The sequence below is a fragment of the Antechinus flavipes genome, chromosome 4, assembly GCF_016432865.1.
Source record: "Antechinus flavipes isolate AdamAnt ecotype Samford, QLD, Australia chromosome 4, AdamAnt_v2, whole genome shotgun sequence".
NCBI classification, from domain to species: domain Eukaryota; kingdom Metazoa; phylum Chordata; class Mammalia; order Dasyuromorphia; family Dasyuridae; genus Antechinus; species Antechinus flavipes.
Window position 1 is genome coordinate 373733095 of NC_067401.1, and position 27856 is coordinate 373760950.

At 33.0% G+C, this 27856-nt stretch overlaps 1 protein-coding gene across 2 annotated transcripts in view; it reads right to left on the reverse strand.

Moving 5' to 3' along the window:
• The window catches only part of RPS6KC1 (ribosomal protein S6 kinase C1), a 213771-nt gene that overhangs the window by 107150 nt on the left and 78765 nt on the right, over positions 1 to 27856 (reverse strand). The window contains exons 6-7 of one of the 2 annotated variants that reach the window (XM_051998401.1): positions 22972 to 23031; positions 20494 to 20730 (exon numbers count right to left, since the gene is read on the reverse strand). In XM_051998401.1, coding sequence (XP_051854361.1) covers positions 20494 to 20730; positions 22972 to 23031 — 297 coding nt within the window. Of the gene's footprint in view, positions 1 to 20493; positions 20857 to 22971; positions 23032 to 27856 lie in introns of both variants that reach the window. The other variant, XM_051998400.1, reaches the window with a different exon arrangement.

The following is a 27856-nucleotide window of genomic DNA, read 5'->3' on the forward strand; positions in this document are numbered from 1 at the left end:
CCCCACATGTGCAAAAACATTTGTGGCAGCCCTTTTTTGTAGTGGCAAGAAACTGGAAACTGATTGGATGCCTATCAGTTGGGGAATGGCTGAATAAGTTATGGTGTATGAATGTAATGGAATATATAATTGTTCTACAAGAAATGATCAGCAGGATGATTTCAGAAAGGCCTGGAGAGACTTGCATGAACTGAGGCTAAATGATGTGAAAAGAACCAAGAGAACATTATATACAGGAACAAGAACACTATGTGATGATCAACTGTGATGGATTTGGCTCTTTTCAACTATGAGGTGATTCAGGGCAATTCCAATAGTCTTGTGATGAGAAAGTCATCTGTATCCAGAAAGGAACTAAAGGGACTGAATGTGAATCACACCATAGTGTTTTTACCTTTGTTGCTGTTATTGTTGTTTGCTTATTTTTTTCTTTTATTTTTTTCCTTTTTGATCAGATTTTTCTCTTGCAGCACAATAAATGTGCAGATTTGTTTAAAAGAATTGCACATGTTTAGCCTATGTTGGATTACTTGCTGTCTAGGGGAGAGGGGAGGAGGGAAGGGAGGGAGAAAAATGTGGAATACAAAAAAAATGAAGCATACACACACACACACACATACAGAAAGAGAGAGAAATATACATATATACAAAAATACATACATGCTTTAGTTGTAAAAATTATTTTATTTTGAATATATATACTTATATTTAAATGTATATGTATAATATTATAAACGTATATGTATATATGTTCTCTATTCCCCAATAAACTGTTAGGCCAGAGTAAGTAAGCAAGGAAGCAAATAAATGAATTAATGAAAGAAAGAATGAATGATCATTAAATAGACAGATAGATTGATAAAACAAAATAAAATTCTACTTTCAGCAAGAAGTCTTTCCTGGGTCCCCTAAAAGCTAGAACCTTGATTCTAAAATTATCTCCACATTATCCTCTACATGTCTTGTATGTACCTGGTTGTTTGCATGTCATCTCCTTAGAATGTAAACTCCTTGAAGGTAGTGATTTTTTCTGGTTCTTCATAATCCTCAATACTAAGCAATGGTGTTTAGCACTTAAGCAGGTACTTAATGTTCATTGATTTGACTTTATAGTGGCAAAGAGGTGGAAATTAAAGACTGGCCATCAACTGAAGAATGTTTACCAATTTCAATGTATGAATATAATAGAATATTGTGCTGGAAAAAAAATAGGAGTTTCGGGGTAATGTTGGAAGAACTGTTAAGAGTAAATTGAGGGGCAACTAGGTGGCACAGTGGATAGAGCATCAGCCCTGAAATTAGGAGGACCTGAGTTGAAATCTAGCCTCAGACACTTAACACTTCCTAGCTATGTGACCCTAGGCAAGTCACTTAACCCCAATTGCCTCAGCCAAAAAAAAAAAGAAAGAGAGAGAGAAAATAAATTGAGCAGAATCAAGAAAATTATTCATAATACATCAATAATATGAAAGACTTAAGATTTACAAACAACACAATGATAAATCATGATTCCAAAAGACTAAAGATGAAGAATGCTTGTTGTAAATCTCATATCAAAGAGAAGATAGACTAATATTCAAAATGAGATATATTTTTGTACATGGCCAATAATGGCATTTGTTTTGGGGATTTTTCCCCATTGGAGTTTAGGAGAGTGAGGCTGGGATGACCAAAATATAACTGAACCCAGAAGATAACATAAGCTCCTTAAGGATGGAGATTGTTGCTTTTTTTTTTTGGTCTTATTTTCATCACTTAGCACAGTGTCTGGTATATGGTTCATACTTCATAAATACTTATTAAATGGAAAATAAGTCTGTTCTAAAATAAAAATTAAGTCTCCTAATTTTGTCACTGTCATTGTAGTATACCTTATTTTTTTTTTTTATCACTCTCTCTTCTGAGTTTGCCCCATATATATCCTATAACATCTGTACTCTACCCTTGTCAAGTGTAGATGGTTATCACTAGCATCCAGCACATAAGAAGGAATATCCAAAACAACCTGCTTTGTTTTATTTTGTTTTGTTTAGTTTTACAACTTCAGTCTCATAAAGGCATATAGTTTTCTGAAATGGCCTTGGTGGCTGTAGATTTTTTTAAGTGCTAGTCTATTATATTTAATAACATTTTATTTTTTCAGGTTAGTTCCACCATCTCTGCATCATCCTAAGTGTTCTGACAACAAAAGACAACCTTGAAAAGAAAAGTGATTTATGGTTCTGCACATCTACCATGACTCAGGAGCCATCAGCCTTTCAGTGTACAGTATGCACTGGTCAGCCAGGGAATTATCTTTCCATTAGCATTTAACCAATCCTCAGCTAACAATTTCTTAAACCAAGCATCCTATAGCACCTAGAAGTTCTCAGAGCTACCCAAACACAGAGGGGAAAAAAGCTATTGAAATTCATGCCCAAACATTTCTTCAATTATGTTTGTTTTCAATGCTACTTAAAAACTTTTGTGATTTCTATGACAGCAAAGGTATATTGGCTCACTATTAAAAGATATGAAAATTAAATGTACACAAAAACAGTTTTCTCTTGTATTTTACAATTTTCTTCTCTTCTATTTATCTCTCTTATTTGGGATCAAAAAAGAAATTACTCTTTTAAAAATCATAACTGTTCCCTCAGAAAAACTGTTAGTCAATTCCTCAATATAATAACTTTTCCAAGAAAAATCATTGCCCCAGAAAGTTTCCCTTATGTTCCAAAATTAAATATCTTTAAAGATTAAATGTGCAGCCAAAGAATGAAAAGAGTAAGAGAAGAAGGTAAGTATGAAGTGCATTCATAAAAGATAGTAAGAAAATCTAAATCATGAGTTCAAGAAAGGAAAGAGCTGGAACACTTTTATGACTAATATTATAATGAAAGTGTAACTATTTTCCAATTTCCACTCCCCTTATACGAATTAGGTCCTATTAACAAAACTTTCAGAACCTGAAGACAAATATAATGACTTTAGATCTCTCTTGAACCCAGATTCATGTAATGTTTTCTGAAAGAGGTTAAAAATCAGTAGACTTGCTGATAGTAAATTATTCCCTTCATTCAAAAATTTCTAAAACTTTTCAGGTTATTAGTTACTAGCATAAAAATGCAAACTTTAAGTCTATTTTTAAATGTTTTGAATTGTTTAAAAGGAATTATCATGCTACACTCAAAGCAGGTAATCTCAGGAGCTCATTTCAGGATTCAACTTAATAACATGAGATAAATTTCTAGACTTTCTATTCCTGTCTAAATTAACTTTCAGGATCAAGGACACATATTTTAGTCTCCTATATATACATATACATACACACACATACACATGTGTAACACATATGTACACAAAAACACATGTGTATAAACACATATGTATTATGACATGATCTCTAATCCCATATGTTCAGGATATATTATCTCCACAAATATTATAATTGAAGCAATGATACATATCACCTGAATCTATAATTACCAAGTATTACAATTAGGGACCATTTCATACACAGAAAAAACACAACTATGTGCTGCAGGGACTCCAATTTGACAAGAATTACAGTATTTTACCCTTTCTATTCCGTTCATCACTACCTCTTTCCTCTTATCCAATGATAACAAAGAAGAGAAAAGTGCTATGGGTAATACACACAAGAATATCTGCTCATAAATTTCATAAACATAAATTTTCAGGTAACACTCATCAAACTATTATCATACAACAAATAGCAATTTACATTACTATACACAACATATCTATGGGTTATAAAAAAGTGGCTAAAAACATCCCTGCTTCATAAATCTGGTAACAGCAAAAAGTAATCAGAGTTCTTAACTTAAAATAAATGAGAAATAAACATTTAACTTTTTTTTTCAAAGTTCTTGGTAACTTTTTAATACTATTTTCATTATTCAATATAAACTAGCAATGGTCTTTCAATTTAGATGTTTTGTTTTGTTTGGTAGTTTTTGGTTTTGTGGGGTTTTTTTTGGGGGGGGGTGGAATTAGAGATCTGACAAGTACTTATATTTCTTCTGATCAGGATCAAAGCTTTTTCTTTGATCACTGGGATTAAATCAACCCTGTCATTTTAATGTTTAAAAACTATGTTGCTAAAGATATAAAAATGTGGTAATGCTGATGACAGAGACCTTCTAACAAAAACCCTTCGAGAATCCTCCTCTATCTCTCTGCATTTGGTACAGAGCAGCTGTGCCTCACACAGATTCACATGAATGAAAATATTTAGGCGAGAAACCACCCACTTAGTTTATTTTCCATATGACTTTCCTGTAATTATTTTGTAAACTGTTCACACAACAATACATAAAAACATCTGCAAAAACAGGTAATTAATGTGTCAAGCCAAACTAATGCATTTTTTATGGTGTCCATGCTTCGTCAACTGTAATTATAACTCTTTTTAAGCAAATGATGATGTGTTTGTTGCAATGTGCAAGTGGTTATTTTAGATGCTCTGTTTACTGTTCATACAAACTGAATATAAAACTCCATAGCTACTTTCCTGCACATCAAAGCTTTACCTAGAATTTTGCAGAAAGAGAACAAATGACTCACTTCTTTCTTTTATGCAATTTCCAATAAATATTTTCATCACAAATGAAAGCCAGAATTCAGGTGACCACCATTCAAAGAACATAAGCTGGTATGAAGACAGAGATGTTCCTTCTAATAGTTGAGATTTTCTTTAATTTTATTCTGCTTGGAAGATAGCACAGTATACTAATAATCTCCTCTTTGCTTAGAATGCCTACATAGTATTGATTAGAAGGCTGATTTTTTTTTCTAATGGTATAGTATTCATCCTCAGTCTCAGTCATGTAAAATTCTACCTAAAAAAGTATTTTATATTCAGGTCAACAGTTGACTTTAATAATATATAAATCCCTATTGTACCTAGGGACTAATTACCTGAGCAATTAATCCTTTAGGAGCAGGGGAGGTTAAGAGAGGGAGATTATTTGTGGGGTGTGTGTGTGTGTGTATGTGTGTGTGTGAGAGAGAGAATATACACATCCATATAAACACACCTCAAATAGATGTGTATATATATATATTACTGCAATAATTGATCACACTATTGATAATACCTCTATAAATATCCTTAAAGTATATGGAGTAGTCTTAACCTTTAAAACTCTTTCTTCTGAAAAACTAACAGAAACTAAGTTGTCTTTTTTTAAACATAAATATAAGGCATACTTTGTGTTTCCTTTTTGATCCTCTTTCTCCAATAACAGCAAAAAAAAAAAAAAGGAATAAATTAAATCTAGTTTATCCAGAACCATGAGAGAAGGAAATATTCTAAGTAAACAAGCTCTCTCAAACTAAAAGCTGAGCTTGTGGGTTGTGGAACATCTTAGTTCAAATCCTGTCCCTAACTTAATAATGTGTGATTGTAACCAAATGGATCAAGCTCTACAAACCTTAGCTTTCTCATCTGCTTGTATTACCTGGCTCAACAGGTTGATGACAGGTGGAAATGAGAGATAGTGTATGTGCACTGTACAAACAATAAAGCCTTATAAAAATTGACTTATTCTCATTGAAAATTCAGCTGTGATTATCCTTTTAAGTGTCAAAACTTCATTTTTATTGTTCAATGAAAAAAAAATTTAACAATAGTAACATAACATTTATGATGAGCTTTGAGGTAAAAAAAAAAAACTTCCCAAATGTTATTTCATTTAATATAACAACTCTGTGAAGTGAATGCTATTAAACCCATTTTACAGATAAGGAAACTGAGTTTGAGAGGAGGTGAAATGACCCACAAAATTCAAACTCTGGTCTTTCTATCTACAGCTCTAGTATTCTATCCTATGAACTAGCTAGCTGTAGAGCGCCAAAGATAGCGGGGGAACTCTGGATGAAATATAAGATCCTTCAGCCCAGAGGCAACCTGCTAACATGTCTGGTTTGGCTCCCCATCTCCCCCAAGGGCCCTCAGCTTTTCTGAGAAGTCAGGGGGTGGTGACAACATGTGCTGTGATTGAAACAGAGTGTTATCAGGTGGAAGAGTAATACCAGGTACAAACTACATACAATAGCAAGTTGTTTATGTGGTCCCACATGCACAGTATATATTTAGTGCATGCACGGTGTTGCTTTGGTTACATAAGGGTATGAGGGTATATAAGGGTGAAAGAACTTGGAATAAACGGACTCCATATTTTCATCATCCTCAGGAGTCCCACCTCATCACTCCTTCTCTAAGATGGTGTGTTTTAAGCATCCCAGCATAGGGGCTCTAGAAAGCACACAACACCCCAGTGTGGGGGCTCTAGAAAGGATAGTACGTTTTGTCATCCCAACTTAGGGGCTCTAGAAAACAGGACACAACAGCTAGCTGCCTTCTAAACTGTATTAAATACCATAGTTTCCCTGATTTTCAAAGAAATGTTTCAAATTACAAAAAAAAAAGGAAGACTACAATCTTGTGAGATAGGAGGTCTATTATTATCCCCAGTTGACAGATAAGGAAACTAAGACTAAGAGATTAAATGATATACACAAAAGCACTGAGGTAATAAATATTTGATGAAGGACTCAAATGCAGCTTTTCCTAATCCCAAATCCAGTGTTCTACCCATCATACCACCTACCTATTAAATATGCTTGTATTAAATATGTAAATATGATTGAAAAAATTTCAATCAAACTAAAAATTAACAAATATGAATAAAAGACATCTAATGGCTCAGAAAACACTGCTAAATCTACAGCCAGGAAGACATGAGTTCAAATCCAGTCTCAAATACTTAGCAGCTATGTAAACCTAGGAATGCCATTTCATGACTATGTACCACAATTTCCTCATATGGAAAATGATTTTTATAAAGCATCTACTTCCAAGGGTTGTTGTGAAGATAACATGAGATTTATAACTTAGCAAACCTTAAAGTGTTATAGAAAAAGTATTATTATTTTGTTGCTGTTGTGCCATTATTTTCTACTAATGATAAATGTTGTATCTATCTTTTGATAAAATTAGATGGCTTCCAAAGGATTCAGAGTTAAAGGCATGTTTAAAAAAATCACCTAATTCAACCTCTTCTTTAACAGATGAAAAAATGAGGTCAATGAATTAAATGAGGCCCAGAATCATCTATATTATAGTGGTATCACTATATGACACATAGTGATATCACAGACAAAACAATAGTTTAGGACTTAGAAGACCTGAATTTGAGTTCCAAATCTTCTACTAAGAAGGGGACTGAAGGAGGGCTGAATCACTATTTAAAAATTTTTTTCATAGTAAATAACTTTATTCTAATGCTTTCAGAGAAAAACCTTTTAAGAAGCTCCATTAACAAAAAGGACATTATAAAAGACTGCTAAAAATCAAAAGTAACTAAATTTAATTTCTAGTAAACAAAAGCTCCAGTCTCAGAGGGAAAAAGCTAAAAAAGGCAGGAGCCATGGAACAATATTTCATGTACAATATGTTTTTTGTAATTTAAAACATTTCTTTTCTTTGAAAAGGCAGGCCACCTTTATATTCAGAGTAATTCCCTAAATAAAAGTGTCATCCTATTTCCAGATGATTGGGAAAAAAACATGGAAGGCAATTTGAATGACAGAATCACAATACTTACCATCTGATGATAAAACTGAGTGCTTTAGACTAGATTAGGGAAACAGGACAACTATAGTGCCCAACCACCGTCCCAGTAAGTTCTGTCTAAAGAGATAATTTAGTCTATGTCTCAGCTTTCATACACCTTCCCCACCTCCATATTTATCTTCAAATAATTCGTTATACTCATCAAGCATTCACTAATCTGTTACTTATTGGAGAGAAAAAAAAATTTTAAATACCACTTATTTCCTTTATCATATACATGTAGTACTTTATGAGGAGACGATGCTAGTAAATTTTGATGAGTTATCACCAAGAAATCAACAAGACATGTTAACTTTATAAATTTTCATTTCTAAAACATACTTCAATACATCAAGTATTTCATGATTTCACTAGCATTAAGTATTCCCCAAGCTAGTGCAGTCTACAAAATCCTGTGATCCAATTATCGGTGATCCTAGTAGATGGTTCTCACGAGACATTATTACTGAGAAAGTGAAATCTCCTGATGGTCAACCTTCTACTGATGAACTTCTCTGAACTAAGAGATGATGGTCTTCAAATAAGAGAGATCAAGTCTACTGCTGAATCTGTACTGAAAATCTGTCCAATTAATAAGACTTATCACTAGAATAGACTCTGAGAACTGAGAACTTCTAATCAGGATGAAGAAGATTCCAAGTGTAAAAGCTACTTCCTCTTTCCTATATGAAAACTTCAGGTGCTAAAAATAGCTGAAAAAAAAAATTTGTGTAAGAAAAAAAATTTCACTTACCAAAAAAAAGGTATTCTGAGATAAAGAGTAGAAGAGACACAGACTGTTGTGAGGAATGGGAAGACAAAGTGTCTCTAGTTTGAATGTATTTAGGGAACCTGTTTGAAGACAGCAATAATTGAGGTAGTAATGGTGACTACATGACACTATGGTACCCATCATTTTTATGTGCCTTTTTAAATTATTTTGAAGTTTTAAACTAACATAATAATAGAACTTTTTGGGCATTATGGGAAAATTATACAAGGTTCTTATTATGTAAGGATTATATAAGGGTTGCATCTGACAGAAAAAAAGGATTTCTTGAATTTTTACCTCAGAAAGTAAAGAAGAAACACTGACCCAAGGGAGGTATTTAGGAGCAGTTAAGAAGCCAGAGAAGAAGTTTTGAGAAGAGACAAGAGGAGAATAATCTGAAGAGCTAGAGTCAAAGGAAGCAGAGGATTGAAGATTTGCAAGACTTAAAGCTGAAACAGCCGGTTCTCTCTCATCTTTCCTGAGAGCTTCCTGTTTAGAAGAGCACTGTTTTCCTGGTTAGCTGGGAAAAGACTAGAACAACTGCAGAAAGCTCATTGGCTAAGAGCTAAATATGCTGTTTTGTGAAGGGACACTGAGCTGTTGCTCTTGGGCATCATTATTAATAACTAAGAAAGGGAAAATCTCTCAGGGGTGCCTGTATCTCCTTTTCTTGTCTCTTCTGCTTTGAAATGATATATCGGAAGAAGAAATAGAGGTTTTGACCAGGTTTGCCATAAGAAGATGCTTAGAGGTAATTGGGCAAAACAGAAGTCATGCTAATTTGCAGACCTGATAATATTGGCAATTGTCTAACTTAAAGGAACGGCTTCTCACTGAAGGAACATAACACCTTTCTCAGGGCCCTGCCGAGGGTGGTTATGAGCAAAAAGAGCTTCCTTGATTCCAGAGCAGAAGACAGAAATGGTATAGCTACCAGAAAAGTGACTTCAATTAACACATACTGTTCCTAAAATGACCAAGAGCATCAAGGTCTGTAATCAGTTGTGAGATGCACATGACACATAGGTTTTGCCACTTGTTAGCTTTAAGTCAATTCAAGCCAGTTTACTGAGAAGGGTGGCTAAAATGAGCAGGCTACTGAAATTAGTCTAGATATGAAGGGATGGGGGTCTACATTCTCAAAATGGCAATGTAAGAAGAAACAATGAGAAATTTGTGAGAATGAGAGAATATAAGAGATTTGTAAAAGCAGAAATAACAGGATATGGCAATTGATTCTATAAGGAGAGTGAAAGTATGAAGAGTCAGTCTAGGATGATACAGATTGCAAGCCTGAAGTATCTAGGAGGATTATGGTCCCTTTAAGAGTAATACATTAGTTAGGAAGAAGGGAGGGTTATGGAGAGAAAGATTATGAGATAAATTCTAGATATGATGAATGTAAGACATCTATAGAACATCTACTTTGAGATATCCAATAGCAGCTAGAGGTATAAGATTAAGCTCAGGAGAAATTTGAAAATCATCAGCATAGAAGTAATCACTGAATCCATGAGAACTGATAAGAAAGAAAAAGGAAAACAATATGAAGAGAAGAAAACAGAAGAGAAGAGGGCCTTAGAAGATATCCATGGTGAATGGGTATGATTGCATGAAGATTCAGCAAAAAAAACGGAGAAGGAACAGTCATATGGGCAGGAGAACCAAAGAGAGCAATGTCACAAAAACATAAAGAAGTGTGTTTTCAGCAGTGTCAAAGCCTACAAAAGGGTCAAAAAGGTTGAGAACAGAGAAAAAGCCATAATATTTGGCAATTATGAGAATGATGTTGACTTTAGAAAGATCAGTCTCTGTTGAATGATGAGGTCAGGAATCACACAGCAAAGAGTTAAAAGGAGAAAGAGAAGAAGTAAATGGAAGCAACAGTTTAAGACAGTCTTTTCAAGAAGTTCAGCCATAAAAGAAAGGAAAGCCTATAAGATGAGAGCTAGTTGGCACAGACAGCAGAACTGAGGAGGTTTTGAGACTGGGGAAGACATGAACTTTTAACAGACAGGAGACAGGGAAAAAATAAGTGAGAAAGTGGGGATACAAGAGGGGGCAATCTGCTGGAGAAGACAGAATTGAATGGCATATGCCACTTTCCCTCACAAATATCATGAACTTTGGACAATGGTGGGAAAATAGAACTAAGGTTTCAGGATAGTCGGTAATGTTTAACTATTACTGCTTTTGTCTTCTATTAAGTAACTAATGTTTCATTATTCCAAATTTTGCCTTCCAATGGGTAATATTATAGCATTAGTGCTTTTGCTCCATCCTTTGGAAAATTAATGGGATCACAATTTTATATATGAGAAGCATCCTAGTTGGAACTCAAAAGCTATAGTAGAAAAATAGCAGCATTTTATTCACCCTTCACCAGGCTTACCCTTTAGAGAGAGTTGTGACATAGCACCTTGGGGATAGCTCCTCTTTAGAGAGATCATAGCTGTCAGTATGAGAGCAGGTTGAGGTGAATAAGGCAACTCAGGCGCGAGAATGAAGGTTACCATGCCATGACCCAGGTTATAGAAGTAAGATTTTGTTAGAAATTCTAAAGCAGAGCAATTGAAAATTTCTACTCCATAATCTGTTTATTGTTTTCTAGCATTCTAAAATCTAGAGATAAATTTTGTTATCTACACTCCTTAAAAGACCAATATTTTAGCAACTTTCATATAAAGAGATTAAAAAATATACTCGAGTATTTGTATTTTGAATACTTTTAACTAAATTAAAAGAGTCTGAGTATAAGCAGAGGCACCTTAAAAGAAGCTCTACTCTCAACTCTTTTTTGATGATTCAAAAAGTCCCTAGAAGGCAACTCAAGTCAACAAACATTATGTTCCCACTATGTGCAAGGGGCTTTCTTAGCATATTGAGACAGAATTTAAAGAACATGATTGAGAGATACCACATAGATAAGAGTGCATGCAACTAGGAATGTAACAAACTGTTGCCAACTGCTTGGTAGATTGTGTTACCAATGACTTCTACCCCTCAATTAGCCCACAGTTGAAAAATGATTCTCAAAGAAAGAGAATGTGTCAGCAATAATTTTTAAAAAGGTTTTTTTTTAAACAAAGTTTAGTGATGTTATATAAGACATTAAGTGAAAGTTACAAGAAATTTAAAATTCAGAAGACCTGTACCCTTCACAAAAAAGTAAAAAAGCCACATCTGAAGTTAAGGCAGTAAAGTTATCTAGATATTTTCAGCAAGATAATAGTTCATATTAACATAGGAACATGTTATAGTTCCTAAATGGAATATTCTAACTAGGAAAAACCCATCAAACTTTTTCTTCTTTCTTTAAAAAAAAAAAAAAAAACAGCCAGGAAAAACCATTTAGGAAAGAAAGACACATGAGAATATCATGTGATGCATGCTTTTGTTAATAAGAATTAAAGAGACATCTCGTGTTTATTTTTGTTCCAGTATCTATTTGCTACATGTCTTTACTACCAAATATATCCATATGATCCACAACCCTCTCCCACAAGCTTTAGTTTATCAAACTGCTTTCAACAGCACATAAATGAAAAGGAAGGAAAAATAAGAGGTAGATGTCAACACTGAAAGTCTGGGTTACTCAAAAACTCTTTGCCTGGCTTAACTGGAGAGTTTCCTCACTTCCCCAAGGCAGACCTGGGCACTCAGAAATGAGCATTTTAATCTGATATGTTAACCTCAGACTGAGATGGGAACAGAGCATCAGTTTCAGACTGAGTCAATGTTTCCACTACCAGGCTGTGCTTTGTTCTTTCCTGGGTATAAGGAAGGCGCATGGCTGCTATTGTCTGACTCTTCAACTAGCCTCCAGCTGTGCAGATGGTATGGTGCCAGTTAGGGAAGAAAGACATGGGCAATCTTCATCAGATCTACTAACAACTCAGATAAGCCTCTTTAGAACATGTATACTATCTTCATCCAAAACATGGGGCAGAAGCAATGAAATGAGGAAGTGTTCCAACCAACTAGAGCCCCAGTATAATCTATTATTACTTTTCTCAAGAAGAAAGGTTTTTCTATAGCTAATCATCAATACAAAAAATATCACAAATTTTCTTTACCATACAAAATATGCCAACATAGCCAAAGTTGTTATATATAACATTATAACAAGAGATAAAATTGAAATGCTACAGGGTAATTCTTGAAATAGGGATGCTGTAATAACAATTCTGCTGTACTAGGATCACCTTTCCCCCAAGGAAATATCTCTTCTGTTCATAAATGTCAAATCAAGCTCATGAGCTTGAGCCCCCAATTTGCCCACAAATGAAGGGATAATGTCCATCTGCCTGTTAGTTGTTGACTGGTGTACTGTTTCATGGAATCAATGGGCCAGAAGCATTGTGCTGACCTCAGATTGCCTGAGGCACAAACAAAAGGGAGAAGGACAGCCAGATTCACAAGCAAGCAAGTTAAAATTGAGGTCACTTTATATTATTATTTTAAAACAATAAAAATTCTAGATCTGTGGTTCCTAAAGATTTCTCTAGTGAGAAAAAGCTAACTATCCAAACCAACACATAACAAAGAACTGAAGACAATTAGTCGATCTCTTTTGAATTTTACAGGGATATGAAGGCATACAACATCACTACATAGAAAAGTTGAGATGAGTTAGAAAAAATCTAATATATACTATGTCACAAAAGTCAGTGCAAATTTAAGCTATTTTACCTTAAATAAGCTAAAAAAAAAAAAAAGAAATAGGAAATAATAGCAAAAGTATTATAAAATCAATTCACAAACTTAATTCAATAAAGTTATCAACTCTACAGAGTCTGTTCTGATGCTTGCTATTAGCAAGCATAGTCCATACTTCAACATTTAGGAACAGAAACCTTTATTTTCTGCTGCCACCAAGTGGTAACATTATGCACTACTCCTTATGACAATAAGCTATAACTTTATCTAAAATTTGTCAACTCAAACCTGGTTTGTTTAAAGTCATATCATTTAAAATACAGGTTGATTTTATAAAGTTAAACATCATGAAAGTAGAGGGGGAAGAATGTCTCAGAGCAGGTTAATTGCTACAATTAATTAGAAATCAATAGCAAGGAGGAAATTACCACAAAAGTTACTGTGTGAATAAAATTAAGTATTTTAAGAAAACAATGCTTTGTCAGCAAGTTTACATTTCCAAGTATGGGTAATATTAATCCACTCAAAAACAAGAACTCATTTAACAAATACTGATTAAATCCTTCTAAAGCACAAAGCACTATTTCAAGTGGAATGAGAAATTCCTCTCTGAAGTTTATACCTTAGAAGACACATAAGACAGAGAAAATAATTTTACAATAATCATATGTGAAACTTTCCATGTTTCATATGTATTTATTGTGTAATGAGGTACAAACAGGAAAGCAATTAAAAAGTCATTCTTCAAATCTAAATTAACTAATTAAAATATACTTTGAATATAAGCCTTAAAAGTATCAACTGGAATTATATGCTATAGTAAATTAAATTGTCCCTATGAAGCATATTTGTTCCACAAAATATGTGCAAGTTTTCAGGAACAGGTCATGGGTTCTTATAGAGGAATTAAAAAACTGGAAGGTCCTTTCCAAGGAAGAAAGGTTTCAGGTATGGAACTGGTGAAAATGATTTGACTACAAACCTAACCATCAAGTGATTTTTCTGGGCCATAGAAACCTATAAAAATTGCCTAATAAGCTGCAGGAGGTCTTTACTCTATGCCAGTGGAGAAAGCACTCACAATCAGGGAAATCTTGAATACTCTTTCAACTACTTAAGATGAAAAATGGAGTAAATGTTATGAGCTATTAAAAAGGCAAACTGATTACGCAAGATCGTTTATTCCCCCTATGCACATCTCCGGTTTATCTATACCAAAGATTTCCAAATTGTGAACTTCGTCCTCATTGAAATTATTTGTCCTTATTATTTGTCCATTATTTGTCCTCACCAAAATTATTAAATATTTTTAAGTACAATTCTTGCACAAATACAATTTCTTTTTCAATACAAACCAAGCTAAAAATTGATGTTAACAATGGTAAGAATATACTAAATATAACATATAAAATACAATATATACAAATAAGGCCATATTCTACGCATGCTGAATATTGATACAGATACAACATGCAAAACGATTGTCAAGGACTCATAACATAAATGAGTTGCCAATACTGCTCTTTGTTGTATTTTAATTCAAAATTTTAAAAAATCTTTATGAATTAATTAAAAACAAGATTATTCATTATATTTCTCAACATCATCAATTTTGCTAAGTTCAACATAAAAAACTGGCTTCCAAAAACATTGATTTTTTCCAAAACTGAAATATTTGAAAAAATAGTACAAAGTAAAAAAAAACAAATTTAATTTTCAACAATTATATTTCTTCCCAATCTTTTATTAGGAATAATAATAATGACTTTAGAAAATGATTGTTGGGGGTGGGATGAAGAGAGAGAGAAAAATTTGGAACATGAGGTTTTACAAGGATGAATGTTGAAAACTATCTTTGCATATATTTTGAAAAGAGTGATTATTTTAAAAAAGAAAATTATTATTGTTACATGATAAAAACACAAATAATCCACTTGAGGAGAAAATTCACTGAAATATCTAAAACTGGCTCACGACAATAATAGACAGTTTAAGTAGTAGAAATACTGATACATAAAAGAAAAACTCTATGTCCAGAAAACATAGCTCAGTATCCTGATCATTGGAATTCCCAAATACTGGTATTTGAAGGAGTACAGAAATTATAGTGTTTGCTTTGTACAACTGCCTTTACTGCTTTAAACATAACAAAATAGGAAAAATCATTAAAGAGTACATGTATTTTGACAAAACAAGAGAATAACCCCATAGAAAAAGTAAACAATTTTTTTTTCAAAAACCATGTCTATGACATCAAAAGAATTGCTTGGATAATATAAAGTTATATATGTAATTGAAACAAAATTTTAAATACCGTACAAAGCAACTTCAAATAGTTCTATCTACCCATAACACATTAGGAAGAATAAATGTCTATCAGGTTGGAGATCCTGATGATCAATTAATTAATAAAATAAAATCTTTATTACATTTGCAAATGAATGAAGCAACAAATGTAGCTAATGAGGCTCATTTGATTACATATGTGTGATAATATTGTGGAAATTGATATAAAGAGATTGTTACCTATTGATGGCAAAGCTATATAAAGAGAAATTTCCGATATAATAGATGAATTCCTTAATGAAAATGACAATGTGGAATAAATGCATCAGATTCTATCGTGATATAGCTAAACAGATGTAAAATTGAAGGAGTCTGCAAAAGTTTAAAAAAAATATATGGCCCCTCCTGCTATCTAGACACAATGATGCTCACTTATATGGAGAAATATGAGTAAGAATTTATTTACAGCTTTTCAAGTTGTTACAAGAGTAATCAATTTAATATTTAAAAAATTTAAAAAGAGAGCTCTCTGCAAAACAGATGATATAAGGACAGAGCAAAGAATACTTCTATATTATTACAAAACATAGAGGCTTTCTCATGCTACTTCTGAGAATGTCTGAATTTGAACTAAAAAAACTGCTCTTAATGGTAATTGTTAAAAAGAAAAAAAATTATTTTATAACAAAAATTCCCTCTTGAATATATATTTGATATTTTTAAATTAGGACTTTAGTATAACAAATAATAGCAAAACAACATCCTTAAATTCATAACCTGATCTAGAAAAGATAAAGTCACTGCAAACTGACCTCATTATCTTTTTCCCAAAACCCACATTTATTCTGAACTTCACTATTTCCATCAAGGATGCTATGATGCTTCCAATCATCCAAACTCAAAAACCCAGTGTTATCCACAATTCCTCATTCACCTCACATAACCACTCAACTGACAAACCTTGTCACCTCCACTTCTACAACCTCTACTTCAACTCTCCATTAATATCCTAGTTTAGGATCTCATCACCTATCACCTGGACTAGCAGAATAGCCTCCTAATTAGTTTCCTTAAATTTAGACAATACTGCCTCCAATCTATCCTCTACATGACAGCAAACTGATTTTCCTAAAATGTAAATTGTTAGTGTCATTCCACTAATCAATATGATCCAACGGTCCTTAATTTTCTCTAGTATAAAATATAACCTTTTCCACTTAGCATTTTAAAAACCATTCACAACTTGGTTCCAACCAACTAGAATTTGAGCAGGAACCATGGCTTTAACTTTCTTTGTATCCACAGAGCTTAACACAGTGCTTGGCACAGCAGGTGCTTAATAAATGCTTGTTGATTTGGCTTAATACCTATCAACTGACTGACACCCTACCTTTTTAACTTTATTACACACATATTACTACCCTCCACATCAACTATAATACTGCTAAATCGACCTCCTTACTAATCCTCACATATAACATTCTTTGTATAAAGAACAGAAAAAATTTGTATAGAAACAGGAAATTCAGAATGTCTAGTTTCCTTCAAGGATTAGCTCAACAACCAATTTACATAAAATCTTTCCTAAACCTCCCATATTCAGGTATACCTCCCTCCATCACTTCGAATCTATTTTGAAAAAATGCTGTATAATGTGTACATGTTCTCCCCAGCTAAACTATCAAATCTTTCTTCTCCTTCCTCAATACTTTCTACTGACTTCCCTGACTTCCTTGAAGGCTCAGGTAAAATCTCATCTTTTAAAATAACCCTTTCCCAAATTCTCTAAATTCTACTGCCTTCCTTCTATTAAGTTTTTCCTATTTACTGTGTGTGAGAGTATATGTAGCTTGTTTTGTATATGTGTGTTTACTTGTTTATTTCCTCCATTAGAATAAATTCCTTGAGGGCAGAACTGGCTTGTGGAGGGGAAAGGGAGGTTGGTGCCTCTTTTCATCTGGAGTACAGTACCTAGCACAAAGTGAGTCCTTTAAAAAGTGTATTGACTGATCAAGGATAAGGATTTGATATACTTTATTTTTCTATTCCTAGCTCTTAGCACAATGCACGTAGTAGGTATTAATAAATACTTGTTGACTGATTCTGAAACATTTCACATAAGAATTTCATAATGGGACCATCACTAAGTACATCAGTTTATCAAACTGTAATACAATGACATCCTCAAGGCATACTGACATATTTAGGAATTCCACACTTAAAAGCCCCAGATTTCTGAGCTTTTAAAATTTCTGTGTCTGTTTTTAATAGGTTTTTTTTTAATATCTTCCTTCAATATTACACTGATAGATGTAACTTCTCACTGCTGCTAGTAAGCCCTCACAGAGTAGTTCCTTTCCACTTCCAATTTATTTTGCATCTGGAAACAAATAAGAAAGTTTATTCTTTTTTATAATAAAATAATAATTACAAGGAAGTGCACAAACTATATAGTTCATGTAGTTTATTTAGTTTAAGGAATCATTTTTGGCTACTTAGAAACCTTTTATGCTTATTTACAGATTCTTGACTACATTCTGGATAGGTGAGACGTCCAAAAAAAACTGATTACAGATAGTTGAGTTATTATCATATTGGGTTTATACCTGTCTTAAATATGCAAAATAGTATAAATTATATTAACTAAACTAGTATACAATGAAAAAAAATTCCAATATATTAATAACATTTTATTGTCATAGTCAAGAAAACGGTGACTACTAACATCAGATTTTTAAGAACATAGTAACTATTTTCTCATCAGATTTTCCTTATTTTATTTAATTTATATTAATAACTTATTAATGGTGTCAAACACAAGGTTAGCACAAAATAAGTACTCAAATAAGTTTTAGGTTATAATAATTTATATATAGAAAGATTTTCTACTCTGGAAATTCTAATAAAATCACAAGTATGAATAAAAACCAAAAATATTCATTTAATATAACATTTACTAAACTATACATTATAAACAAAATAGCATATTGAAATCAAAGAAGTTTTTATTTTGGTTAAATTATAGTTTGGTAGTTAATTAAACAAAATTAATCTTTTATTTTTCAAACACTAGAACTGCTTATGTGTTGATAATAGCTCCCCTCATAACTTTTGTTATAATAATATTGTTTATAATAATAAACCACTTTATAACTTAAACTTTATGTAATACTTTATGATTTGCAAAGAACTTTATATATTTTATCTCATTTGACTTCAAGTACTAAAAAAGCATCAAATGAAAGTTGAAGACAAAAAAGAAATTGACACTGAACAAGATAGAAAGTAATGAAACTCAAAGGCAATGAACTGACTCATAATAAGGTAAAGAAGAAAATTATAGAGGGAGAAAGATGTAACTATTTTTCCCTCCCATTTTTCTCGTCATCTCTTTCAAAGAATTCTGCATCTTTAAAAAGAAAATGTTTAAGACTATAAAGAAATTTCTTAATTATAATGTTGCTAATTTAAGAGGCCTTCATCACACTTCCTCAAATAGATTCCTGCAATAGCCTGCTGATGGCAGGCAAGTTAAAGCCACAAATCTGACCATTTCACTTCCTAGTCAATAAACTCAAGCACATCCCCATTACCTCCAGGATCAACTATAAAATTCTCTTCTTGGGGGCAGCTAGGTGGCACAGTGGACAGAGCACCAGACCTGAAGTCAGGAGGATCTGAATTCAAATCTGATCTCAGACATTTAACCCTTCCTAGCTGTGTGACTCTGGGCAAGTCACTTAACCGCAAATGCCTTAGTGGAAAAAATTCTCTGCTTGGGTTTTTAAGACCTTCACAACTTGTCTTTATTCAAATTTTCTTACAATTTACTCCTCTCCACTTGTGTTACAATCCATGAAGACTGGCCTTCTTGCTGACTCCATGTCTGGAATGCTCTCCCTCGTCATGTCTACCACCTTCTAGTCTCAAGATTCAGTTCAAAAGCCACCTTTGGCAAAAAGATTGTTCTGCTGGCCCTGATCTCTCTCATATTACTTAGCTTTTATGCTACATCCTTCAAGTATGAATGTTGTAGTTTGTATGTTATCTCTCCCATTATTATGTGAGCTCATTGATGGCAGAGACTGTGTTTTTGCCTTTCTTTATATTTCCAACACAGCACCCATTAAGTACTGAATAAAGGCTAATAATAATAGTGTCTGACTAATCCTAACTGTAAGATTGGTAACTGAAAACAAAGCTCTCAGAATAATCCTACCAATGATCATACCAATAGAACTTGAAATTCAACTACAAAGACTGTTCTTTCTTAAAGGAAGAAAATTTAAACAAGGAAAATAATTTTCACCTAAAGGACTATCTTTCATAAAGACAAAAAAGGACTGGCAAATTAATCATATGGAAAAACATACAGGACATGAATGAATGGATACTATTTTTAAAAGATCAGTGGAAAGATAAATCTTTCTGTCTCAAGACATCTAGTTTGAAATGCCCAATACAAAACTGGTAATGTGAAACTGAAGCTTAACAGGGAGGGGGGATGTACAGACAGATTATAGATATACAGATGAAGATATGGATATAAAAGTAGATATAAAGATGACATAACTATAGATATATTATGTATGTATAGAAGCTGATGAGGTTACAAAGAAGAATGAAAGAACAGGATTTAGCACAGAAACTTGGGAAACTATCCAGTTGTGGAATATATAATTAATGAGGCAAAAAAAGATAGATCAAGAGTTCTAAATTTCATTTTTTTAATACAAGCCTCAGGGCAAGGGGAGTCTCAAGAAGATAAAACTGCTCCGGAATCCATGTGGTTTTTGCACAAAAGAAATAACTATGAAAAGACATTGGTCAATTTGGAAGAAATGCTAATTTCCAAAGAGAGAATTCTGGTTATGTTAGACTGACCTACATTAACTACAATTATCAAAATTAGGAACAAATGTTTCTGATGCCAAACTTCAAAGGTTATTGTATATATAACACTAGACTGAAAATAGAAAGTATCTGGCTGGCACATATAGCATCATTTTTAAGTTTTAATAGTTTATATAAGTATAAAAATAATACATTAATATTACACACATTTAAAGATATTATTTTTTGAATTATATAGATATATACATAGATATATACACATGTATATACACAAAATACACCAATTAGGAAAAAAACATACCTTGAACACCTTCCAAGAGCAGATCAACTCCTCTTTTATAAAAACTAGAAGCAGCTTCATAGTCTTCCTCTTCCTCCTTCTTTAAAGCCTGCTTTATTAATTCACCTGCCTTCTCCAAATAATCTTTTTTGCCAAGCCTGGATTTTAGGCTTCCAGCAAAGAGACCACGACTTTCCCGCTCTTCCTCAGTTTTGCTTCTTTCTTTATCTGAAGCAACAGCTCCTGGTACTGAAGGTTCTGGAGAAAGATTGAGACCAAAAGTTCTACTGGGAGAATTTTGATTGGATGCCATTCCATCATCTAATTCAGCAAGGGAGTCCACATCAACAGTCAGAGAGATCAGATCACTGTCACTGGAGAAACCTAGACATATGAGCAAAAATGGCAGCCAAAATTATACCACCTGGCTAATTCTATATGCTATCTCATACCAATCAGAGCAGTTGCAATTTTGTTTTACCAAAGCCCACCACCAGAAATTAGTTCTAAGATTTCCTGAGTTTCTACCTGTAATTGGTATTTCTTTTGCTTGTGGAAAGTCATTGAACTTGCTTTGATATCAAACTGAAAAGTTTTAGCAGAAAAATCTATTTTACTCTGGAGCTATTAAGATTTTAAAAAATCCTAATTCAGTACACTGGACTGTGCCAGCCCTCAATAAATATATGTAATATATACTTTATAGGTATATTTTTAGATAACCTTATATATTCCACCTTAACTGAGGAAATGTAACCCAGTGAACTAAAGAAAGGATTAAAAATGGTAGTTCTAATTCTTTTGTCTATCTCACCACAGTTCTGTCATAAAAATTCTGTGCCTAAATATCCTAAAATGCAAGAAATGGTGCCTGAATTTATTATTAATTATTAATATTTTATTAATTATATTACATTTATTAAATATATTAAAATAATAAAATCTTTTTTCACAATTGCATAACTGGCCTTATGGTAGTTTGGGAGGCTTTCCATCAAATTATAATTCTCATTTTGACAGGTTTCATGAAGGTTCAATTTAGCTATCTACATTAGAAATTAAGCAATGATAGGAAAGGAGGGTCACAAATTAAGCAAGTCTTTACAAAATCAGAGGAACCAAAGGTATGGAATACTGCATTTAATGTCAGACTTCTTTAATGATTAGCTTTTTTCCCCTCATTTTTGTCCTTTGGAGCAAGAAACAATTCACTGGATAGAAATATATTTATAAATGAAGGTGATAAGAAAAAAAATTTTAATTGTTTCCCAAAAAAAAAAAAAATTATTGGTACAAATTGTCTGTATCAATGTTGAATTTTGTCCTTTCTCTTATGAAAAAAGAAGTCCAGTAACTCCAGAAATATAAAACAAACTACCTTCCAGATTACTTTCACTAAGATAAATATGCTAAAATACAACAAATTTTTATTTAAAAATAGTAAACTTGGTAAATAAAATAGGATGAGCAACTATTAATTTTAAGGCAAATCTGAGCTGTTGGCATAATGAAGGATAATAAAAGACATTGTATTTTATATCACATTTGAAAATAAAAATTATTTTTGAAATTAATTTAGAATTACAAATTTAGTATCATTACCTCTGTAAATAGATAAAATAATGTAACTAATGAAGATTTCCCAAGCTATTACTAGAGGCTGAGGAAAGAGGGATATATCAGAAATTAGTTATATAAAAACTCAAGATAAAAAATTCTAAGATCTCTTTTTTAAAATTCCAAGATACAGTATACTGTTGACCTTCAGAGTTAGAAAGACCTGAATTCAAATCTTGCCTCAGACATTTAGTTATGCAACACTGGCTAAGTTAATCTTCCTCAGTCTGTTTCCTCACTGGTAAAATTGGTTTAATAATACCTCTTATCTCAAAGAGTTGTGAGGATCAAATAAGATAACATATTTAAAGCATTATTCAAATCTTAAAGTGCTGAATAAATGCTAGCTAGTGAAGAAGAATGAAGAAAAAGGAGAAGGAGTAGGAAGAGGGGGAAAGAAAAAGAGAAGAAACAGGAGGGAAGGAAGAAGAGGGGAAGAGGGAAGAGGAAGGGGTAGAAAGAAAGGAAGGAGGAGGGAGAGAAAGAGGGGAAGGAAAGAAAGGGAGAAAAAGGGGAAGGAAGAAGAGGGGAAAGAAGAGTAATTCCCATTTCTTAGATGAGAAAACATTCCAGAAAAAGAAATTACTTGTCAAATCTAAACAAAGTCAGGACAAATGCCAGGCAGAATTTGGGATGCCTGTCATGAGAGAGGCAACAATGCCAGCCTCTAGCCTTGAAGGTCTTGTCTTAAAATTATTATTTGACAGTTTTCTGAGAAATCCCAACTATAATTGCAAGCTGAAATTTTTACCAGATTTTACATACAAGCTAAACTTGATTTAGTAATATATGCAAAGAAAATGACCGTGATATTTAGATTTTAAAGAGGATAGCACTGCAAAAAGTCAAATAAAATCTGTCTGTTACAAAAGAAGATCTCACCTCCACCTTCTGATTGACTGGTAAGTGTCACATCATCAAGACCACTCAAATCTTTTCGAACTAAAAGACCAGAGGAGGAAAAAAAAAATGTTACTGGCATATCTGGACTAAAATTACTAACTTCATAGCAAGTAGTTTAGAAAGGCATATTTTTAAAATACTCTAAAGATAGGAATATGTTACTGCATCTAAACCAAAAGTTCAGATGAATTATTTGCAATGTCAAAAAATCTACATCATGTTCTTAGTTTCAGTTTATTCTCTTACAAGATCCTTCCAATGTCTATAAAATACCTACATATAACTTTTTTCTCATTATAAAGTAACAATAAAAAATAAATAAAAGCAACAGAATTCCACTGATTCAAAAATTACTTTGTTATAATATCAGATCCTGGTAAGAAAAAAAAAAAAAAGAAATCTTGTTCTATTCACTTTTTTTTTTTTTTTTTTTTTTTGGTACTCTAGGCCAGTGAAATTTATAATCAAAATTTTATGCAAAATCCAAGGAGTTTCTCATCAAAATTGCCCACCTACCATACTAAGGAATTAAAAACAACTTTGAGACAGAAAACTTATTGTTTTTTAAAACATTTCTACAGATCAATTTCCATTTGATTTCCTCATACTAGTGCCTTTTACAATGGCCTTTTACAACCTGTGGGCAGTTGTTGAAAGTAATGGACATACAAGGTTCGGGGGGAAACAATAATATTCTGGTTTGCAACCAAACCACAAAAGAAAGGAAATGTTGAGTTAAAGGTCTTCTGTCCACTCTCCGGTGTCTTGTCACTGTTACTATAATACCATCTATCACAAGATCCTGTTTCATGCCCTGGGTAATTTTCCTTTTTAACATGTACAATAATACCAAAGTGCAATAGGACAAAGGTATGTATACTCAGTTTTTTGGCTTTTGACCACAAAAATCTAGTGATATAGTCACTTCCTCTTACTTTGCTAAACTTACTAATTCCATTACCAGTATACTGGTTCAAAACAGATTATTAAAATACCTATGAATAAAATTCCTTAGGAAAATTTCTCTAATAAACTTATTAGAAACACTTTTCACAAACTGGGAGCATTGGGAAGAGAAGAAATACAGTTTGGCTGTTCTAAATAAAAGAATGCTAAAAGCACTAGGCAAGAAAGAAAAGGGAACATTTTGTATAGTCGGACATGGGTGGTTAGAACTATCAAAAAATTAGGCCTGTGTCTTTTTAAACACAAAAGATCAAGCTACACTAATCAAAATTAATCATAAAACCTTACTACTTTATACCTGGGACTGAGCAATCCTAACTGTTGAGAGATTCCAAATTTTACCCCTCTTTCCCCTCATAGTTTCCCTGACATCTTCCTAGTCTCATCTCAAATTCTATCTTCTGTAGGAGGCCTTTCCATTTCTTAATGTATTTTCTTCTGTGATTTCCTCCCATCTATTCTAGATGTGTATAAACCTTTTATATTTTTATAAGTTAACTCCCCTCCAGTTATTTTTATGTTATCACCCCTATTAGGATGAGAACTCCATGAGGACAGGAACTGTTTTTACATTTCTTTGTCTCTCCTGACTCAGGTTAGTACAATACCAGGCACATAGAAAACACTTAACAAATGCTTTCTGATCACTTCATATTTCACTCACCCAGCCTAGACAGTCTGCCATGTGACTTGCAGAGAATGTGACATCAATGTCCTGGCATTTGTCTATTTCTCACATAAATATACACACTTTCTACTCAATACTCGAAGAAGAGGAATCAAAGCAATACCACACTTGCTTCTGGAAAAGATATGGTGATTACCTTTTACAACTACTCCCTAGACCAAAACTCCTTGCCCTGAGTACCACTCTTTATCTCCTCTTTTCAGAATATAAGCCCCTTGAGAGCAGTTACAATGTCACATCTGTATTCCCGGTGCTTAGCACAGTGTCCAGCACATAGATAATACTTAATAAACTTGTTTCTTTAATTCATTTATACAGAAGGATATCTAGAATGCACAAGAGAAAAAACTAAAAGTATAGGAAAGCATTTATAAAATAAGAAAACAGGGAATAATATTTTGAGGATCTGCTATTAGAAGAATATGAAAAGTAAATGATTATAGTAAAAACAGAACTGCCCACAGTCAGTAGCTTTATAAGCATATACAGAGTATTTTCCAGCAGCAGCAGAGAAGATTGCTATTAGCAGTAAAAATTATACTGAGTTGAAAAATAAGCATTCACTTTCTATTTTTCTACTCACTGGTCAATTGTTTCCAAATTCATGAGGATTAGTTCCTAGAGAATATAATCTTACTATTCAATTTGATTTGTATACAAGTAGTGTATGGAAGGAGTGATTTAGAAGATTTTAAGTAGGAGAACAGTTAACAGATAAGATATAGAGCAAGCAAATCATGCAATGCTCTAAGCAAAGACTAAGGAGTCAGAAAGCACATCTCTGAGAATTAGAGGGTGTTTGTTATAGGAAAGAATTAAGAGATACTCAAAGCAAGCACCTGGAATTCAAAGCTATCTAGGTCAGTATCTAATAGCATATACAAAATACACTATGTATACAACATAAACACAATGTATGCAAAAGTACAAACCAATTAGAGGTCAAACCAAACTTAAAAAGGAGTCTTCAACCTTCACCATGAAGAGTAAAGATACATCTTTCACCATCACCAGAAAGTTTAAAAAAAAAAAAAAAGAAAGAAAGAAACAACTAAGGCTTTTTGGAACTGAAACATGGGAAAATGTCAAAGGCCTCTACGAAAATGTTCCGCCTCCAGGTTCAAATCACAGAGATTCAAGTCTCAGGACCATTAGAGGGCCCCAGGTGACTTATGAAAAAAGCCACTGCAGAGATGAGGGATTTTATTTAGCATCCCAGTTCACCTATCTGCCCTCACCTTCAGTGCTTTGAACTCCTCAGAGTAAGGTAGTACTGTGAAATCTGTCTAGGAGATCACCTCTAAAGGAAAGACACCAACCTAAAAAGGTGAATTGTCATAGTGCAGATTTCATACTATAAACTATCAGGAATCTGTATTTGAAGGCCACCTGTCAAAAAGACCAGTTTTCTTTGGAACAACAGGTGGTCTTCTATGATTGACTGTACATAAAATACATGGTAGTATTAGTATTAGCTGATAACCTTCAGGAACTTACCACCTGCTGGGCTCCAACTATTGCCAGAGTCTGCCAAGGGGAGTTTCTACTTCTCCCTGTAGTAATGGATCATGATTCATATACAAAGCAAGAAACCTAGGCAGTCGTTGGACTGTCGATAAGATAGAACAATCTTTGTAACATATTATTTTTTGCTGCGTTAAATTCTACATACTATGTATGGGCTATATCAAATGCAAAAGATATGTGAGTAAATCTAGAAATACAGCTCTCAAAAAATGGTTAAAGATCTAAGCCTAAAAAATATAGTTAATTCTTTTTCAGTTGACTAACAATATAGTATGTGTAATTAAGAAACAGATGTGATTAAGTTGAAATCCGGGGGAAAAAAAAGAAAGAAAGAAAGAAAACTAACATATTTCCTCATACCTTAAAAATATCCTTCGCTGAACTTAATAGTCTATGCTACTACCTAGGCTATTCAGAGGCAAAACATAGGAATTAATCATAACAACTGAAATTGATATGGTGGTTTGAGGTTTGCAAAGTACTTTATAAACACTCTCTCAGTCTTCACAAAATCCTGCGAGGTAAATGTTGCAGATATTATTTGCATTTTATAGAAGAGAAAATGAAACCCAGAGAAGTTTTAAAAAACTTGCCCTTGGCCTACTTGCTAATAAATCCCAAAAGTGGGATCTAGAACCACATTTCTTTAGACTTTATGTGTAGCACTATTTCCACCACACATACTGGTACAGTTAATATATATCAGAGAGAAAAGTGAACATCAAAAAAAAAAAAAAAAAAAAAAAAAAACCAAAGAAACAAAAATTTAAAAAAAAACCACATGTCTAATCCACCATATCCATAAGCACTAATCATATTCAAATTTCAAGAATTGTAGGAATATTTATCAACCTGCCTCTTTTTATTTACTTAGCATCATACCCTGCTATTCTCTGCTTTACATATTTACTCCAAACAACCTTGTAAACTGTTCCTTGGACACAACTTATTCACTACCATTCTGTGGTTCTCTTTCAAAAACAAACCTCTCCTTCACTTCAGTAAACAGTATTCTTTTACTTCAAAACAATGCTTAATAGTTCCATCAATAATTTTGTGACTTTTAATAGTAATTTAACATCTCTGAAGCTAGGTTTTCTCATAAGTTTGGGCTACATAATCTCTAAAATTTCTCCAAGTTCTAAAATTGTAGAAAAACGATTAAATTCCATGAAGCTTCCTTTAACTTATTCTAACAATAGATTTTATAAACTCATATTCCAATATTCACAACACTTTTTATACAAAGATATTAGTTGTGGCAGCCAGGAAAACTAATGAAATCTTGGGCTGTTTCCTGAAATAGGGAATTAATGGTCTCACTATATTTTGCCTTCCTGAAATAGGGAATTGGTGGTCTCACTATATTTTGCCTTCATCACACCTCATTTAAAACAGTTTTCATTTAAAGAGGACAATAATAAGTCATAGAGTATCCATAGGACAATCAGAATGGTGAAGGTTCTTGAATCTACATAATGTGAACATCAGAAAAGGAATTAATTATGTTTAGTTTGGATTAAGGAGAGAAGAGGGGAAAATAATAGTTGTCTTCAAAGATCTAAATGGCTGTGATAGAGAACTTTGTTCCACTGCCCCAGAAAACAAAATACCAGAAATAATGGGTGGATTTTGCAAGGGGACAAATATTTTACTCATTGTCAAGAAAAACTTAGCAATAAT